The 17626-nt window shown below is 45.3% G+C and overlaps 1 protein-coding gene across 2 annotated transcripts; it reads left to right on the top strand.

The window, feature by feature from the left end:
- Nucleotides 1-531: 531 nt before the first annotated feature.
- On the top strand, nt 532-14229 carry tnfaip3 (tumor necrosis factor, alpha-induced protein 3). 2 transcript variants are annotated; one of them, XM_071514085.1, is made up of 10 exons: nt 532-794; nt 2182-2205; nt 2481-2589; nt 6999-7189; nt 7515-7656; nt 8357-8527; nt 8872-9052; nt 9381-10378; nt 10525-10730; nt 11036-14229. In XM_071514085.1, exons 3-10 carry the CDS (start codon nt 2511-2513, stop codon nt 11315-11317), a joined length of 2250 nt encoding a protein of 749 aa, XP_071370186.1. In that variant the 5' UTR covers nt 532-794; nt 2182-2205; nt 2481-2510; the 3' UTR covers nt 11318-14229. The 2 variants fall into 2 exon arrangements, with proteins under 2 accessions (XP_071370186.1, XP_071370185.1); XM_071514084.1 differs by having other exon boundaries at nt 2182-2589.
- The last annotated feature ends 3397 nt before the right edge of the window (nt 14230-17626 follow it).

Below are 17626 nucleotides of genomic sequence, written 5' to 3' on the forward strand. Positions count from 1 at the left end.
AGTGGTTAGAGAGATTGCCCTTCTGTGTTCTAGCCCTGGGTGAGCAGATATCTATCCTTCTGAAGTGTCCTTGAGCAAAACACTGAATCCCTACCAGCTGCAGCAGGGACTCTGTCCTGCAGTTGACCATGCACTAACCTCCCCAAAGACAATTTCCTTAAGGGGCATAAATACAGTATCAAATTATCCATCCATACATAAATACACAAATAATACATACGTGCATACATGCAGCCAGCAAGCCAGACAAAGTCTACTTGTGACCAACTGATCAGTTTATTTTTCGTTTTCCTGACTCATTTGCTTAGGCTAGTCTGCAATAGGCGGCGACCAGGCTCATTCCGAGCGAATGATTTATTTCTAAGGCTGTATCATGAAATAGAATATGACGCGACCTGTCTGTCTCCCTCAGAGACGCTCCTTTGTGCACAGTAGGTGGGATATGCTTTTCAGTATTGAGTCAGACAGATAGAGGCCCCCCTGGCGGCAGGGAGCTGTAACGCAGGTTGTGACTGAGACAGAGAGGGAAATGGGTGGGTGGAAAGTCCCTCTGTGGAAATCCCCTTCAGCCGGGCTTTTCCTTTTTTGCAACATTTAACTAGCTTGGAGGACGTAAATGTACTCTTTTGACAGGCTCGGCGAACTGCGAAGGCACCAAAATAGATCTGATACGGAGGGAAAGAAAAGGTTGAATGGCGCCGAGGACCGCTGCGGTGAGGCTGAGTGAAGTGGCTGAGAGAGGACTAGCCTGAGCATCTGGGAGGGCTTTGTTATTACCCCGACATATTACACAGGTAAGACGCTTGTCCTCCTTTCCCGTACCTTCCCATGTGGACGGCATTTCTAATTAGAGGACGAGACTTGGTAGGTACATCACGTTCAGGCCTTGAGTAATGTATTGTCGTGTTTCTGGGGACATGGAGGAAGCTGGAAGCCTGCTCACGACAGTGGCTTTGACAGCCATTGTTTACAAAGACGTCACCCTCAAGCGGATAACAGTGCATTTAAACAGAGAAATGTATCGTCGGAGGCGCTACACTGTATCGATATCCGCGGTATAAGACGCGTTCAAAGGTTACATTGTTTCAAAGGTAGTTGTCATTGGAATTACGTAAGCCTTGAACGTCAGCAAAGTCTCCTGTTATTGTGTTTTTGTGTAGCCAGCCATCCCAAACCGCAGCGTTCACCATTGTGCCACTGTCTGTCTGCCCAAAGTCTGCCAGCGGTGCCAGCACATTAAACCGCAATTACTGGCTCCTATCAACATGGTCACTGACATCAAAACGTCTGTTGCCTGTTGTGTACGCACAAGTCCCTGTGACTGACTGACTAGCCCTTTAGCATGGCCTAGTCTGTTGTTGCACCTGCTGCTGTTTGGATAGTGAACACAGCTACAGAGGCCACTATAAGCGAAGTATTACGGTTTTGTTTTGTGACCTAAAGTAATTTACACTGAAAGCTGCAGAACGGTTAATGTCAGGATATTGCTTAAGTTGAAAAGTCAGCAAAACTCTAGGCCTATTTGCTGACCATCACTTTCTACTTCCTGTGGACTCTTTCCTGACACTGTCTGAGTTTTGGGTGAAATGTTTCTCTAAAACTCCCCGGGTTTGCCAACTGAACCTTTATAGTAAAGGAAAAAAAAAAAACTCTAATAGTAGTGTTAGACCAAGGCTTAGTGCAGGCCTACTGTTTTACCCTCTGGAGACAGGTGTGGGTGAGCAGGCAGTGTGACCTTCCCACAAGCCTCTGCTCTGGTTGGCCTTTAGTTCTGGTCTGGAAACCACCAGTTAATTGTTGGAGGGCTTTGAGCTCAGTGGGACACTGGAACGCCCTGCCAGGGGAAACTCTTACAAGCATCAAGAGGGGAAAAAACAAGCATACAAAAGATGTCTTGTTGCTTACGTTAGGCCCACCAAAATCACCAGTGAAAAAGCACAAACCAGCCTCCAGATTGGGTTAATTCTGTGTGCGGGGTGGTTTCCCGGGCATGCTGTAGATTAAGCCATGTTTGGACGTTGAGTCTCTGTCAATAGGGAAGGGGAATCTCCATTGAAATTTTCCCACCAGTAAAAAAAAAAAAAGGTACAGTCTGGTCAAGAACCTCTAGTCTATTTTAGCCCATTCTACTCTACTGTCAAATCCAATACTAACATCTCCACTTCCTTTCTACCCATCCAGTTCCACATTGTTCGGTCATCGGCGGTCGGTGCCTCCTCCTCCTGTCCTCCTCCTCGTCCCTCTTCCTCCCCACCTTCCATCCGTCTGGCCAGCCGTCCGCCATGTCGCAGGGCCAGAACTTCCTCCCCAAGTTCCTGTTCGTCTCCAACCTGCTGAAGGCGGTGAAGATCCGCCAGCGCGTGCCCAACGACGTGGTGAAGCCGGCGGCCAGTGGCGGCCTGATGCACCACCTGCGCGGGATGCACCGATACACGCTGGAGATGATCGCCATGAACCACTTCCCGCAGGCCTTCAGGGAGGTGGTGCAGGCCGCCATCCTGGACCGTGCCATGCAGGCCTCCTTGGAGCAGGAGAAGAAGCTCAACTGGTGCCGTGAGGTGAAGAAGATGGTGCCCTTACGCACCAATGGTAAGAGGGCTTGTGCTGATGTGAAGATACAGATTTTTGTTTTGTCTTATTGTGGTGAAAAGGGCTCTGAAACTGTTTGATAGACTCTGTGAAACCAGCACACATGATGTTCTTTTAGGTGGGTGCAACTCCATGAGGAGGGAGAGGTTCTGGGATGCTGTCCCACAGGGAATGTGTTCTGATAGATTTGTGGATCAATAGTTGTGCATTTCTAAACCAATAGTTATATGTGCTGTTGGGGAGATGGGATTGTGGACAAATTAAATATGAAGTTAGATATCCGGAACAACTTAGTAGATTGGTCACAGAACAACAGAAGAATAGAGATATTTGTTCATTGATTTTGGGGCCAGCACCTTCTGCGTTGTCAGGGGGGTGGATGTCTTTTTCTATTGTTTCAGTTCTTGTGATAGAGAGGAGTTGTTTGTGAGTCAGGGCTATTTGAAATGTAAATTGTGAGACATTACTCACCGCCCAGATTACTGTAAATGACAACAAACAGGGGACATGGGTTCCGCTTTCACAAACACTCATTTAGCAGCCCCCTTGGTTTTATTGTGACAAGCCAAGAAGTTGAGTTCAGTCAGCCCGTTGCTAAGTCATGTTTTCTGTTGCGTGGATGTCGTAACGTGGGAACATCCCATGGTAGACAAACATTAAGCCAAGGGACCGTTGACTTCTGATCAATCACTGTACTGGGAAATTCTCTGGCGTCACTCACAGGACTGCTGTTTACTGTTGATGATGTTTCAGACTCTATTTCCATAGGGTTTCATTTACAACCTAATGGTCGGGGTATGTCCCCTCTGCTTGTGTGTGTAAAATTGAGAGAGAATGTCAGTGGATCTTCATACATCTCCCCACTGACTGTAGGTTTAGGTTCTCTCTCTCTTTCTGTCTGTCATATGTGTCTGTCCTTTAATAAGGTAGTTGCCACTATCATCATTTATCCCAAATCTTAGCTCACCGAAGATTAGGGCCTAGTTCAATCAAATGTAACCACATCCAAGCGTGTCTTACTCTCACTGCTGATTTTAACTTACTGTATTTTAACTATTTGAACAGATCTGTACATCTGACATAGGTCTATTTTTAGATTGGGGGGGAAAACATACTGTGAAGGGAAACATCAGCCATAGCATTAACCGCAGGAGTAGGAAGCTGAAATCAAATCATACGAGTTTCCAGAGGAAATAGGTTCTTTCACATAGGAACTGATAACTTGCCAGTGATAAATTCTTAAATGGGTCTAATCTCAGAATTTATTTTGAACGGTTACGGGATGGATGAGGTGCTTGCTGGATGTTGTGTGGTACATCCTCATGTTCGTTGGTAAATTTGAAACTCTTTGTCAGGATGAAGTAATGACTATGGGGAGTTACTGTAACACACGCACATACACACACACCTGGTTCCTCTTCAGAAAGACCCCTGTTGATGACAAACTCCTGGCTTCTGCTGCCAGTAACCTGGATGGAATTTCCTGGCTTGCAGTGATGACGTCATAAAGATGAGACAGAATTTAGAGCGGAGTGTCTAGAACTCTGAAGGACCCAGACATGACTTTGAGCAGAGGACGGACAACACACACACACACACACACACACATATGCGCGCACACACACACACACACACACACAGAGGACTGACTGACTGCTGCTGAGTCACTGGAGCTCACACAGACACACACACACTGAGAGAGAAAAAGAGTGAGAGAGCAGAACTCTGTAGATGACACCAATCTCCAGTCAGAACAGAACCCATACTAATCAAGCTTCTCAGAGTAGAAACACTGATGTAAGATCGCTGCCCAAGACTCTTTGAGCAGGGATTTTCACACTCTGTCCAGTTAGCTCAAGACCATTTTCTCAGGTCATTGTGTTTAAGTTTAGAAAAGTTTAGCACCTTTGTATATTGATAGGGGCCCATCTCAGTCTTCCCACAACCCACCTTTATTCCTAGGCCAGACTAAAAAAAACAAAACAAGGATCTTGACCATCATGAAAGCCAAAACTACTTCTAGATCTTCCACTCCCAGACACTTGATAAATCACGGGCCAGTATCCGTTTTCCTGAAACTGTTCCACCCATTGAAGAAGTATGTTATTGAAATTGTGTGCATCTTGTGTCTTGAATGTCTAGAATACGTCTGCGGGTATTTCCCAAACTGCATCCCATGTCTGTCATGTGTCCCTAACAAGCAGGAATTGTTTAGCTACAATACACTGACTCTGTATAGTAGCAGAGAGGACACACACACACACACACACACACACACACACACACACACACACACAAACACACAAACAGCCACAGTGTTCTACCCTGTAAGTACATATTTAGGACAAGACACACGTTCAGTACAAACATGCTGATTGCTTGAGCTTATTTGATAATTGTTTAAACAATTAAAAGCTGGTTAGAAATTCTACTTGATTCGACTAATGTTTTTGTCAGTAAGCGGGTGTAAAATGCTACACCCAGATACGAAAATTCAGTGCATGCATGAATGAGGTATGTTCTTGATGGCTTATCTGCAGTATTTCATGTCATATCAATGCAGAGGCAAAACGGCCATGTGCAGGACTTCATTTAGAACTGCCTCGCTAGACAGCTTGTAAGCAAAGAGAAAAAATAGTGGATGATGTGCGACACGGGTCTAGAGCCCCGTTTCAAACCACAACATTGCAAGTACGTACGCGGCACCTCGATGGCAACTAAACTCTGGTCGTAGGCTGGCGTGCTACCAGGAAGTGTCCCAGGTTGCCACAGAGGAAGCGTCTATATTTAGACTGATGGTAGCAGCAGACAGGCTTTCATGTCTGCTAGTCAGACAGCTCAGTTTGGAGCCAAAACACTCAAGAACTGGGTGGGTTTTAAATAGGTGCAACTGACTGTATATGTGTGCTTGTGCCTATTCCTGTGTGCCTGTTTGTATATGCATCTATGTTGAGGATGCCTTTTCTCACCAGAGAGCCGTGCGTTTTATGTTTTCTGAGTTTTTGTTCAGAGTGATGCAACAGCGCCCAAATGGAACAAGATCTAGCTAGTCTGAGATCGAGGCGGATGTTGTTCCTCTAGGTACAGCGGAACGTTCCCTCAGCTGATAGAAAACAGTCATCTCTCGCTACAGATAATGTTACCTTGAGAAATCTCAGCACAATTAGATATCATTTTTCTGAGTAATGTGAAATGTAAAGTATTTGACCAAGCCTAAGACTGAGGATAACCCGGGTCTAAGACTGTCTTGTTGGGCAACCAAAGAAAAACAGTGCTCAGAAACAGCTCAACTCATAATACACAGGGATAGGTGTGTACACTTCAGGTGTGTGTGTGAGTCAGTGTGAGTGATAGAGTGCAGTGTGAACTCTTGTCACGTGAACATTAGCAAACAGAGGACAGGTGATGATGAGAATTACAACTTATTATAAATTCTTATGTTCGTGTGTGTGTAGGTAAACCTATTTTCCCAGCACTCATTAATCAAAGCCTTCATTGGCTGTTGATAACAATTTTCAAAGAGACAACATTCCATCCTGTCCAAGCCCCGCCCCTATGGAAAGTCCGGGGCCAGCGGAGTAGCATTGATGAGTTGGGATCATAGGAGGGGAACGTGCACACACACACACACACACACACACACACACAAAAGGCAGAACTTAGAGCAGGGAAATTCCTCTGTGTTTAGTGTGGCAACAGGGTATTTCAGAACAACACACATTCACAAATACAGCCTCTCCTGTTTCACAATGAGAAAAAGGCCCAGCGCTGCAATGGGAGACTAAATAAAATTCCAGGCTTTTTAGTTGCCACACAGACAGCTACTCATCTCCATCTCTCACGCACACACACACACTCACATATTAACACATACATTTAGAAAAAACACTTTTCTGTCTCCGTTAGTAGAATATAAAAGGAACTTGAAACGAGACAGCTCATTTTTTGAGGTTTCAGGTTAAATTAAGAAATAAAATGCCATTTTGTTTTTCAAAGATGCATTTCAGGTGGATTGAGACCATCTTTGTGAGGCCAGGGTGTAGAAGCCTGTCTCTCTCTGTGGTGTGTGTGACGTGTCAGAGATGTGAGGGTCACAGATAATAGTGTAGACACCAGATAGTCTACCCGACAACCAGCCCAACAGCCTGGAAATCCCCTGACTCCTGTTACACTTGTATGCGTGTGTGCATATGTGTTTGTGTGTGTGTGTGTGTGCATGCATAGGCCTGCTGCATTTGCGTGTGTGTGCGTGTGTATGCGTGTGTATGCGTGTATCTCTCTCTGTGCAAGCGCCTGCACACCGTGTTTTCGAAGTTTTATCCACAGTTTATTTGCCCCATGTACGAAATCGGCTCCCCTTGGTGGTAACATTGTATGTGTTTGCCTGTCTCCTCTGTGTGCGTCTGTAGGAGACGGGAACTGCTTGCTCCATGCGGCCTCCCAGTACATGCTGGGGGTTCAGGACACAGACCTGGTGCTGAGGAAAGCCCTCCACGGCGTTTTGAAGGAGACGGACACCGGCAGCTTCAGAGCTCGCTTCCAGGCAGAGCTGCTCCAGTCCCAGGAGTTCACCCAGACCGGACTCCGATACACCACCATGGTACCAAGATTAGACGTTAGCTGAAAAGTCTAGTTGGTTAAAGGTTTTGTCTACATTAAGCCTTCTCTATTAGCTTACATTCAGATTTTGGGCAGTATTTTGCACTAGCTTGGGCTGAAAAATAGAAACTACTATCTTGCATGCATTCTTGTATGCAACCTGCAAATCATTTTAAACCAGTTTGTTTTTTTTCTGGAATGGTTTAGCCATGATATGAGAATCAGTATAGTAAAGACATATATCCATCACAGTATTTGTGTCCTAGTGTTTGTGTTTGTGTCCTAACTTGGTGTGTGTGTGTGTGTGTGTGTGTGTGTTGTCCCAGAACTGGGAGGAGGAGTGGGAAAAGATTGTGAAGATGGCGTCTCCCGTTTCCAGTAGCAACGGCCTCCAGTATGACTCTCTGGAGGACATCCACATCTTCATCCTCTCCAACATCCTCCGCAGACCCATCATCGTCATCGCAGGTACTCACTTTTTATTGGCTCAAAGTATATTTATTGCTCCTTGTTAGCCATCAAAGACTCATCGGTCTTCTATCAACATTTATTTTGCCAATCTAGAGAGTGTCTGCACTCACCCAACCACACGCCTCAGCTTTCTGTTGTGTTTGTTATTTTTTCAGTATTCATAGTGTTCAATGTCACTGCATAACCTCACATCCATCTTGGTTAGCGGATGTAGAGTGGATGTTGTGCTTATAAACTGTAGGCAGGGTCAAAATTCAGAAAGTCTTTTTGAATGACAGATGAGTTTAACTGGTTTCCATGGATATTGTTCCAATACACATGATAAAACAATCACGCACATAAGGTGCCCAGACAGGTTGAAATTCCTTTTTTTTATATGCTGTGCACTTTGATCGAAAGGTTTCTGTATTTGCACTCTGGTTAATTGATAAATGGCTTCCATTGTTAGCATGTCTCACTTAACTCATTAGTTACTGCTAGCCTGAAGCTAAAAGGCTTAATTTCAGTGAGGAGCACTATCAGTGCTAACAAACCAGTTTAAAGTAGCACAAGGACAAATGTTGAAACTTTTTTGTTCTACAATGTGACAAGTGCCCTGACAAGTAAAAATAACAAAATCAAATAACTAACTACAATTCAAATGTCAAGATATAAGTTGATCTTGGGTTGATTTTTGGTTCAATCACTAATTTAACAGACCAGGTGGTGAGGAGTATGAAGTCTGGCTCCTCCTTCTCTCCTCTGAATGTGGGTGGGATCTATCTGCCGCTCCAATGGCCGCCTACTGAGTGCTACAAATACCCCATAGTGCTGGGCTACGACTCCCAGCACTTTGCCCCCCTCATCACCATCAAAGACAGTGGGCCAGGTAGGAAACACTGACAGACTGCTATGTTGCAAACGTGACAAGAGGCAAGGAAGCTCGACCAATTGGCATTGTATAACTGATTGATTAACAAGAGAAAAAGAGAGAGATTCTGTGTGTGTGTTTGTGTTTGTGTGTGTGCGTGTGCACGTGTGCGTGTGTGAGAGAGACACATAATTCAAAACAGCTCAAAAACAAAAAGTACAGCATCCATAGCGTTATACAATTTACAATTTCTAGAGTCAACATATGATAACTCAGCATTTTAGAGCAGGAATTGATTTCCTAGATTTTTTTATTGTCCATTGTAGTTTTTATAATATGTAACTTTGATCCACATTTCCCAGAAATCCGAGCAGTACCGCTGATCAACCCGGGCCGGGGGGGCTTCGAGGAGCTGAAGGTTCACTTCCTGATGGAGAAGGAACAGCAGCAGAAAGACAGGCTCCTGAAAGACTACCTACTACTGATGGAGATCCCAGTCATAGGCCTGGGCTATGACGCCACACGCATCATCAACGCTGCACGGTACCCACATACTACAAGCCCTATACCCTAAATGCATCATTGAGTAAAAGAGTAAAAGAGTGAAAGACTCACATCCCACTCATAGGCCTTGGCTAAAATGCCACATGCAGTGTTGCATGGTGTGGCTCAAGAATGAAGAACAAACTTATTTCCAGGTTGATGATCACAGATTTTTTAGAATGCTGTAGTGACGTTTGAATTGGTACACTGACAACGACAATGTTGTGAATAAAAGGCTATGTAAACTTTGAATCCAAGTTACAAAAAAGTATGAAATCACAAACATTTCAGCTATGTTTAGGGCTGTAATGTATCTCTCTGTCCCAAGGCTGGACGAGGGCAACCTCCCTGAAGACATGAATCTGATGGAGGACTACCTGCAGCTGGTCAACCATGAGTACCAGCGCTGGCAGGAGGACAAGGAGCAGGCGTGGGCCGCCCAGCCCCAGCGCCCGCCGCCCTTCTCCGTCTCCCAGCTCTCCCTCATTGAGATCCGCTGCGCCACGCCACGCTGCACCTTCTATGTCTCTGTGGACACGCAGCCACACTGCCATGAGTGCTTTGAGAAGAGGCAGGCGACTACCGGTGGAGGAGCGAGGATAGAAGGGGTGGTGCAGACGAAAGGAGGAGGTGTACAAGGTGGAGTGGGGGTGATTGGGGGATCAGAGACTGAGGTGAGCTCCCGGGGAGCCCGAAGCAGCAGCCCCCCCTCCTCCTCCTCCGGGAGGGGGGCGGTGTTATCCAGTCCCCGCTCTGCCCCGCCCACCGCGCCCAGCCTCAGCCTGTACAGTGAGACTCACGCCATGAAGTGCAAGACGCCCGGCTGCCTCTTCACCCTCAGTGTTGAGCATGATGGACTTTGTGAACGCTGCTTCAACTCCAGGCAGACCCACGGACCCCCTGGAGCTGGGACGGCTGCCACAGGACTCCCAGGCCCCAACGGGGGGCCTGTAGTCCCCCACCCTGCCCAGGGCCCCGGCTGGGCCCAGTGGGGGGGCCGCGAGGCAGAGACAGAGCGCTGCAGCATGTGCAGACAGGAGGCGTTCAGAATATTCAATGGCCTGTGTCCACCCTGCATGCAGAGACAGCAGGCTCCGGAGAGGGGAGAGCCGCAGCAGAGCAACCCTAGGACTGAGGCCTCGTCGTCAGCCTGGAGCCAGGCCAGGGACGCCGAGCGGCCGTGCCTCACCCTAACCCCGGGGCACACCTCAGCCTGGCAGGCTCCGCTGGCACGGCCCTGTAAAAGATCTGGATGCCAGTTCTTTGGGACGCCGGAGAAGTTGGGTTTCTGCACTATTTGCTACGTAGACTATCAGACCAACCACCGTAAGTCCTAAAACTAAACTTGGTTAGCTAGAGGGTTATTCAGGCATACAACTTGTCAAGGGCTAGAAGTATTCTCAATTCTCCTCAATCTCATTCTCCATTGATTATTTTTTTGTCTTATATTATTTTTTGTGTGTGTGTTCCAGACTTGACTCCTCCCCCAGCCCCAGTCCAGAGCCGGCATGGTTCGGAGGCAGGCTTCCAGAACGCCACGCGGTGTAGGGGGACTGGCTGTGGTGCGGTCGGCAAGGCAATGCTGGAGGGCTACTGCAACAAGTGCTACGTCAAAGAGCAAAGCGCACGGCTCAACCAAGCGGCACATCGCACACCACACTCCCCTCCTCTGGTTATGGTAGGTGTCTGCCATACCTTCTTACCTCTTTCTCCCCCGTGTCTTCACTTCCCTTCTATCATCTATTATTTTTTGTGTCTTCTGCTTATTGTGTTTCTCTTTCTTTTTCTCTCATTCTCTCTGCATATCCTCTTCTCTCTCATTTCATCTCGCTGGTACACAGTCTCTTCTCTGCTATTATTTTCGGCCTCACTTATAAAACAGATGATCTGCTGTAATATTTCTTGGTCCAGTAAAGTTTGAGTTGACTCATCTATCTGATTCTCCTCTTTCTCCCTGCTCTCCCTCTTATTCTCTGTAAATAGCGGGACAGAGCGGCCAAACCCAGATCATCCCAGCAGTCCCAGACCCAGACCCAGACCCAGTGCCGGCGGAGCGGCTGCAGCAACGTGTCCCCGGGTTGCACGGACCTGTGCCCAGAGTGCCACACGCGCGGCCAGGGCAGGGAGGGGGGCAGGCGGGCGCAGGCGCCCAAGGAAAAGTCCAAGCAGCGGTGCCGGACGCAGGGCTGCGACCACTACGCCAACCAAGAGAAACAGGGCTACTGCAACGAGTGTGACCACTTCAAACAGATCTACCGCGGCTGATCATGTCCACACCATGCACGCAACGACGATGACGACACATCGCTAGCACGCTAGAGCCGCCGCCCCGCTCCGGGCGCCCCATGCCAGTCAATGCACCTCTGATACTAACTAACCAACTAACTAACTAGCTAGTGACTAACTAGTAACCTTATGGCCTGAAAATCTAAACCCCCCCATGTAGAATGTGAAGAGAGAGTGTGTGTACGTGGGGGGGAGTGAGTGTGTGTGTGTGTTCGCAGTAGACATGGCCTCCAGAATACCTCTTTGTGCAATTACTATCATCTGATCTGGCGTGTACAGTTACACGGTGAGAGGTTTGGCTACATGTCAGAGCAACTGACTTAACTCTTGTGTACAATATGTATTTAGAGGTACGTAGTGAATCGTGCCGGACAAAATGATTGTATGTTGACATAACGAAAAGCATCTGACATTGCTTTCTAGACCACAGCCAAGGATTCTATACCCCCTGTCTGTCTGTCTTACCCATCTGTCTATCTGTCTGCCTGTCTGTCTAGCATTTGCTCTGTAGAGTGAGGGGTGCAGAGGCTAGGGATGTCTGGGTGAAATGCATTTCTGGGTGAAATGCATTGGTGCAACTTGAAGCATTTGCTCAAGTCTGCCTGGATTGGAGAGGGAATGGGATGCAGTTGGGGTCTAGTCACTGATTTCTTTGAAACATGCAAGCATTATCAATCCCAGAGAAGTGTTGGAAAGGAATTTAGATGTATTCACCCTTGTTGGGCTCAGCTCACTAAAGTCACTCATTCATTTACTGTCAATATAGAAGATTTGCCAAAAAGGCTCTTGCAAACAATATTCTAAAATCATTGAAAATTAATCTGCCATTAGTCAGTGAATTGCAGTTTTAGTTTATATTTGGACATGCATCGACCCCAGTCCTCTTATTCACCCAGAGGCGATCAGTTGATATAAAATTAACATTTTGAAATGAGTGATATGGAAAGTGAAACAGACAGAACAGTGCAAGACAGACAGGGCAGGCCCCTGCTAGTTTTGGTGCTACATGTACAGAAATACAAGCCTCTTCATTGTAGCCAACATGCTGGCGGTGTGAGCGGGCACAAGGCAGAGAACACAGTAGAGATAGGACTCATTCTCTTTCTATTCCTCTTCTCCTCCTCCTTTTCTTCCTCTTATTTCTCCTCTTCTCCCTCAGAACAGATCTGTTGCCTTGGTCGTTGTTTTCCTGTTTACTGTTGACCACTTTAGCACCTAGATACGCATACAAGCACACGCATACAAGCACACACCTACACACACACACACACACACACACACACACACACACACACACACACACACACGCACACAAACACACACATATCTTATAGCTCCAGTCCTGTCAAGAGGGGATTGCCAGCCAGAGCGAAAGGACAAAATAATCACAGGTGAAATCTTGACGGAGCATTATCAACTTAACCACCACATACACTCACACACACACACACACACACACACACACACAAACACACAAACACACCACTGTAAGATTGTAAGCGCCCCACCCCAGCCTGAGGTGATGTGAAGGTAAACAAACCCGTGGAGGAACGCACTCCTCCTCCTGCCACACCCCTCTGGATGTGCCAAGGCGACAATTTCAAATGTTCAGACAGCAATCCAATTTGCCTGTTCTGGCCAATCTTGTTTATCTGAATGTGTTTTGTGCCGTTGCCTACAGCACAGTATTGGGGCTGATCCTCTATAAGTTTTGCCTTTAAATAGTAATTGAAATTCTATGGACCCGAGGGGCCTGATCAGTGATCCTGGATCAGTGCTCCCACCTATAAGATGCTTTGTGAATATGGATCTTGGTCCATACTGTAGGACCTTCAAACCCGATGCCTCATCTCCAACACATACACACACACAGACACACACAACGCACACACATGTGCGCCTGGACTACGCAAAACTGACATTCCTGTTTTGTTTTTTCTTTGTTTTCAGATTTTAATGTATTTGAATATATTTGGTTTTGTTTCTGCCAAAAAAATACATGTGCCATCAACCACCAAACAGTTGTTGTTACCTCCTTAAAAATGGCCAGCCTGGACCATTCTAATGAACTAACTGTGCCATAGATAGACATCTAGCTACCTATATGCTGTATTACTACAGACCCAAGCTTTTTCATGCTGAGAACCGCCAAATAGATACAGTTTGACTAAAATTCTGTCCAATTTATCCAAATAAGAAGAAATATTTATCTATAGAGATGCACTGAAGCACAAATGCATCTATTGTACTAACTGCAAAATGAATTCAATTGATCCGTTTTTTTCCACTCATATTTCTGAAGATCTCTACTCTTTCTCATAATCTCTACTCTCCCTCACGGAGAACTGCTGTAGGCAGATATCTATCTGTGGCTCTAGTTAGGAATGCGTAGACAAACAGGCTCTCGGTCTGCCTTTTCGTTCAACTGTATCTAGAGCCGTCGGGCCGGCCCAAGCGTCGGCGGCCTATACGTAGATCTCTGTGTGCTTTAATCACCTCTAGACGAACCTTAATCAATTAAAGGCCAATTAGTGGTCAGCTCATCAAGGCCCCTTAACGAGGTTTCGGGGCTCTGACTGAGCCTGATTGGGATGGGATCACAGAGTTGCACATGACTTGTCTAAGCTGCTGAGGCATTTAGGAATGGTACTCCGACTCGCTTAGGGACATTCCAACAGTAGAAAGAGCATTCGCATAAAAGCAGAAGGTGTAACAAAACATGCAAACGGTGTGGAAGTTTCTTTGTGTGACCTTTCGACAATAGGGTATTGTATGAAAAAAAAGCCTTGTTTTATTTGTTAAGTATTTATTCATATCAAGATATTATCTGTATTGTGTGATTCAATAATTATTTATATGTTGTCCTGAAATGAATTATTTTTATTAAGAAATCTGAAATTTGTCTACTGTGGTTCTTGTTTCTGTAGTTACTGTGTGTGTGTGTGTGCTTGTCTGTCTTTGTTTGGTTGGCTGGGAAAGAGAGAGAGAAAAGTGTGTGTGTGTGTGTGTGTGTGTAACTATGCCACCACAGAATATATGTGTTTGAGACAGAGCCATGCGTTCTACCCTAGATGCACGTACACATGCTTGTGTGTACCCTTTGAGATTTCAACATTGCACTCTTATTACAGCATTGCCTCACTCTGCCATGCGATGTGTTGCCTAATACTGGCTCTGCTGAACGGCAGTTGCTCACAATTGGCACCGAGTCTCGTCTCCAGTGTAGGAAGTGCAGTGGGTGCACATGATGCTAGTCAAGTGCTGTAAAGGCCATCAGACAACATCAGTGTGTGACCTGGTTTAGATATCGCTGTGCGCTCTAATCCACATCTCATCCGTCTCGAGATCTTGTCCCTTTCTCTGTTGTTCTTGTCTGCCATTTTCTCTTTTTGTGTCATAAATTTCCATGCCAAAACAACAAACCTCAAATCATAAGCTTTTTCTCAGGTGCTCTCTTCTTTGTCCCTACTCTTTCTAGCAATATGTCAAGGCGCCGTGCTTGAAAATATAAATGGGAACCCCCACCCTCGCACACAAAAACACACTCACAGATTTCACTGAGGAAGAGTGGACGATGCAGTGGGAGGGGGGAGTTTGGAGAGAGGGGGAGATGCGGCTGTGATGGGGTGGGGGATTGGTAATAGTTATGTACAGCAGGGCAGAGGTGACATTTAACAAGAGTGGGAGAGGTGCAGGGCTTTGCGTGGGTGCTCCCATCAACCTACGACCTACACCACAGTCAGATTGGTAGGCTCGTGTGGTTTCCTGGAAATACCCCAGCATGCAAACTCTCCCTCGCTCCACTCTTCATGTGCAGATGGTGCCATTTAATTTGTCATGTGAATCTTTCACTCATGTGGTACAATGCATCTTTTTTATCCAGTTTCCATAAAAAAACATGATTCTGTGGGGCAAGCTGTGGTGTCTTTTCATTACAATCACAACACTTCTCACACTACAGTATTATGAATACAAAATTGACAGGATGATAACATTTAATGTCTGTAGACAAAGTGATCTAATATACTGCAGAATACAGTCACACCAAATATTTGCATTAAAATTACAGATACAGAAAACTTTCTCACATAACAGTGTGCTCAAATACAAAATACATCACATACAATATAAGAGGACAACAGCTGTGATGAACAAAAGTAACTTCATTTGTGTTGAGGACTAGTGTCAGTATTCAGAAAGGGGCAGAGTTGGTAAAACTCCATTAACTCCCTCCTTAACCAAAACACGCCTATCCTATAATGATAACAGATGCTACTATGCCTAAGCCTATCACTACTATTAAACCTATTACTGCATGTGTGGCTTCAGTGGATACTGAGCCTCTGATTTTAAATCCACGTGACCCACATCCTATGTCTTAATTGCTGCTACAAACTCCTTAATTAAAAATATCAAATCTTGATTGCAGAAAGCAAAATTTATATTAATGTAAAACCAGCCAAAGTCTGACTCACTTCCATTGTCAACTGAAATGTCACAAAAATCACAAACACAGTTGAGTCTCGTTCGACAGGAAGTTATCTACTATTGTGCAATAGGAAGAGGGTGTATCCATGGTTACCTTTGCCTATTGTCAACAGCAGCAATGGATAATTTGCTTAGATACACCTTTCCATGGAACATTATCACTCACTCACTCACTCACTCACTCACACACACACACAGACGCACAAACTCAAATTGATTTTTTTTTATAATTATGTAATGTGAAACTCCCCAAGTCTGTGTCATGCTTGCCCGGAACTTGAAGCTACTTCCAATTTTAGGTTAAAGAGGGTCCAGTGTTGAAATACACTGAACACTAAGTGCTATGTGCAAGTCTTAGTCAGTGTCTCTCTGTGTACGTGTGTGTGTGTGTGTGTGTGTGTGTGCGTGTGCATGTGTGTGTGTATGTGTTGTGTATGTATCTATGTGCACAATGTTCATAATCTCATTCTCAGTACTGATAGTAGTCTGTAAACTTTATCCACTGAATTACTCAAACTCAGTAATGTATTCTAATTATTTTCTGTTATTTTTGGACAACTTAACCCCATTTACTCTCATTTACATAAAGTCGTGTGAAAAGTGTTCTTTGTGCTGTCTACAATCATTACATTATTTCATGTAAAATGTTCACGTGTGCATAATCTTGTAACCAAAAGGCCCCTTTTGAATTTACAAATGATCCTGAGAAATCCAAGAAGAAATCACCTAGTTTTTTCTTAGGTATCAGAACTCTGATCTGTGTGTGTGTGTGTGTGTGTGTGTGTGCTCTACAGTGACTCACTGAGCTGCCTAGATAAGATATAGATATAAGAAGTGAAAGTGATACATGGCCAACCACAGCATGTCCTCCTGTGCACACCAGCCGATGCCAAACAACAGTGAAGGAAACCAGGAAACCGGTCTGTACACGGGTGACCAAGCCTGTAAACCTGTAAATCTGGTCTCTAAATGTATTTATTTGTCTTGTGTCTCAAGATGTCCCTTTGTTGTCATTTCTTGGTTGTTTTGTCTTCGCTCCTGTCTGTTTGTTGTTGTTCTTATCTGTATCCTATTCTCTGCTGCTGCAATGACCCAATTTTCCCACAAGGATCATTAAAGTTTCATCTTGTCAAATCTAATCTACCAGGGAGATATTTTAAGACGCAGTATAACCCAGTTCTCCAGAAAACTGTGGAAAATAATTATTTGTAATTATTCATGTTTTGAATGTTTGTTTTTTCAAATTAAACTTGGATATTGGTTCTTATGAATGTTTTTGTAACAACACAAACCCACAATCTCTCCTAACATTTTTTCATAATATTTTCAAAGTTGTTGAAATGCTCCACAGGTACTTAGGTTGTACAATTTTGTAGCAACAGATTTTCACATGTAAATGGATGTAAATTATTAATTATTGTGAGGAGGGAGAGAGAGAGAGAGAGAGAGAGAGAGAGAGAGAGAGAGAGAGAGAGAGAGAGAGAGAGAGAGAGAGTTGCAGTTCACCATATTCACCACAGGGTAGCAGACATGCTACATAATAGAACTACAGATGATGACAATACGGACTACAAGTCCCGGAGATGTCAGGGTCGTGAGTTTACGGAAGCGGGAGTCGGTGTGATCGGTGCGCTCGTTTTGTGATTCAAGCTAAGAGGCTCCGGAGCATTCGTACGAAGTTACGATAACGGTAGGAAAACGCCACCTTCTGGACACACAGGCTTTACAAATCAAACACAACACTCTTGCGAACAGATGACCGTTAGGACGTGCACGGTTTGTTTGTTGTTGTTAGCTTCC

The sequence above is a fragment of the Centroberyx affinis genome, unplaced genomic scaffold (genome assembly GCF_046629955.1).
Source record: "Centroberyx affinis isolate AG114_WGS23_722 - 3 ecotype Tasmania unplaced genomic scaffold, CSIRO-AGI_Caff_v1 ptg007942l_1, whole genome shotgun sequence".
Classification (NCBI taxonomy): domain Eukaryota; kingdom Metazoa; phylum Chordata; class Actinopteri; order Beryciformes; family Berycidae; genus Centroberyx; species Centroberyx affinis.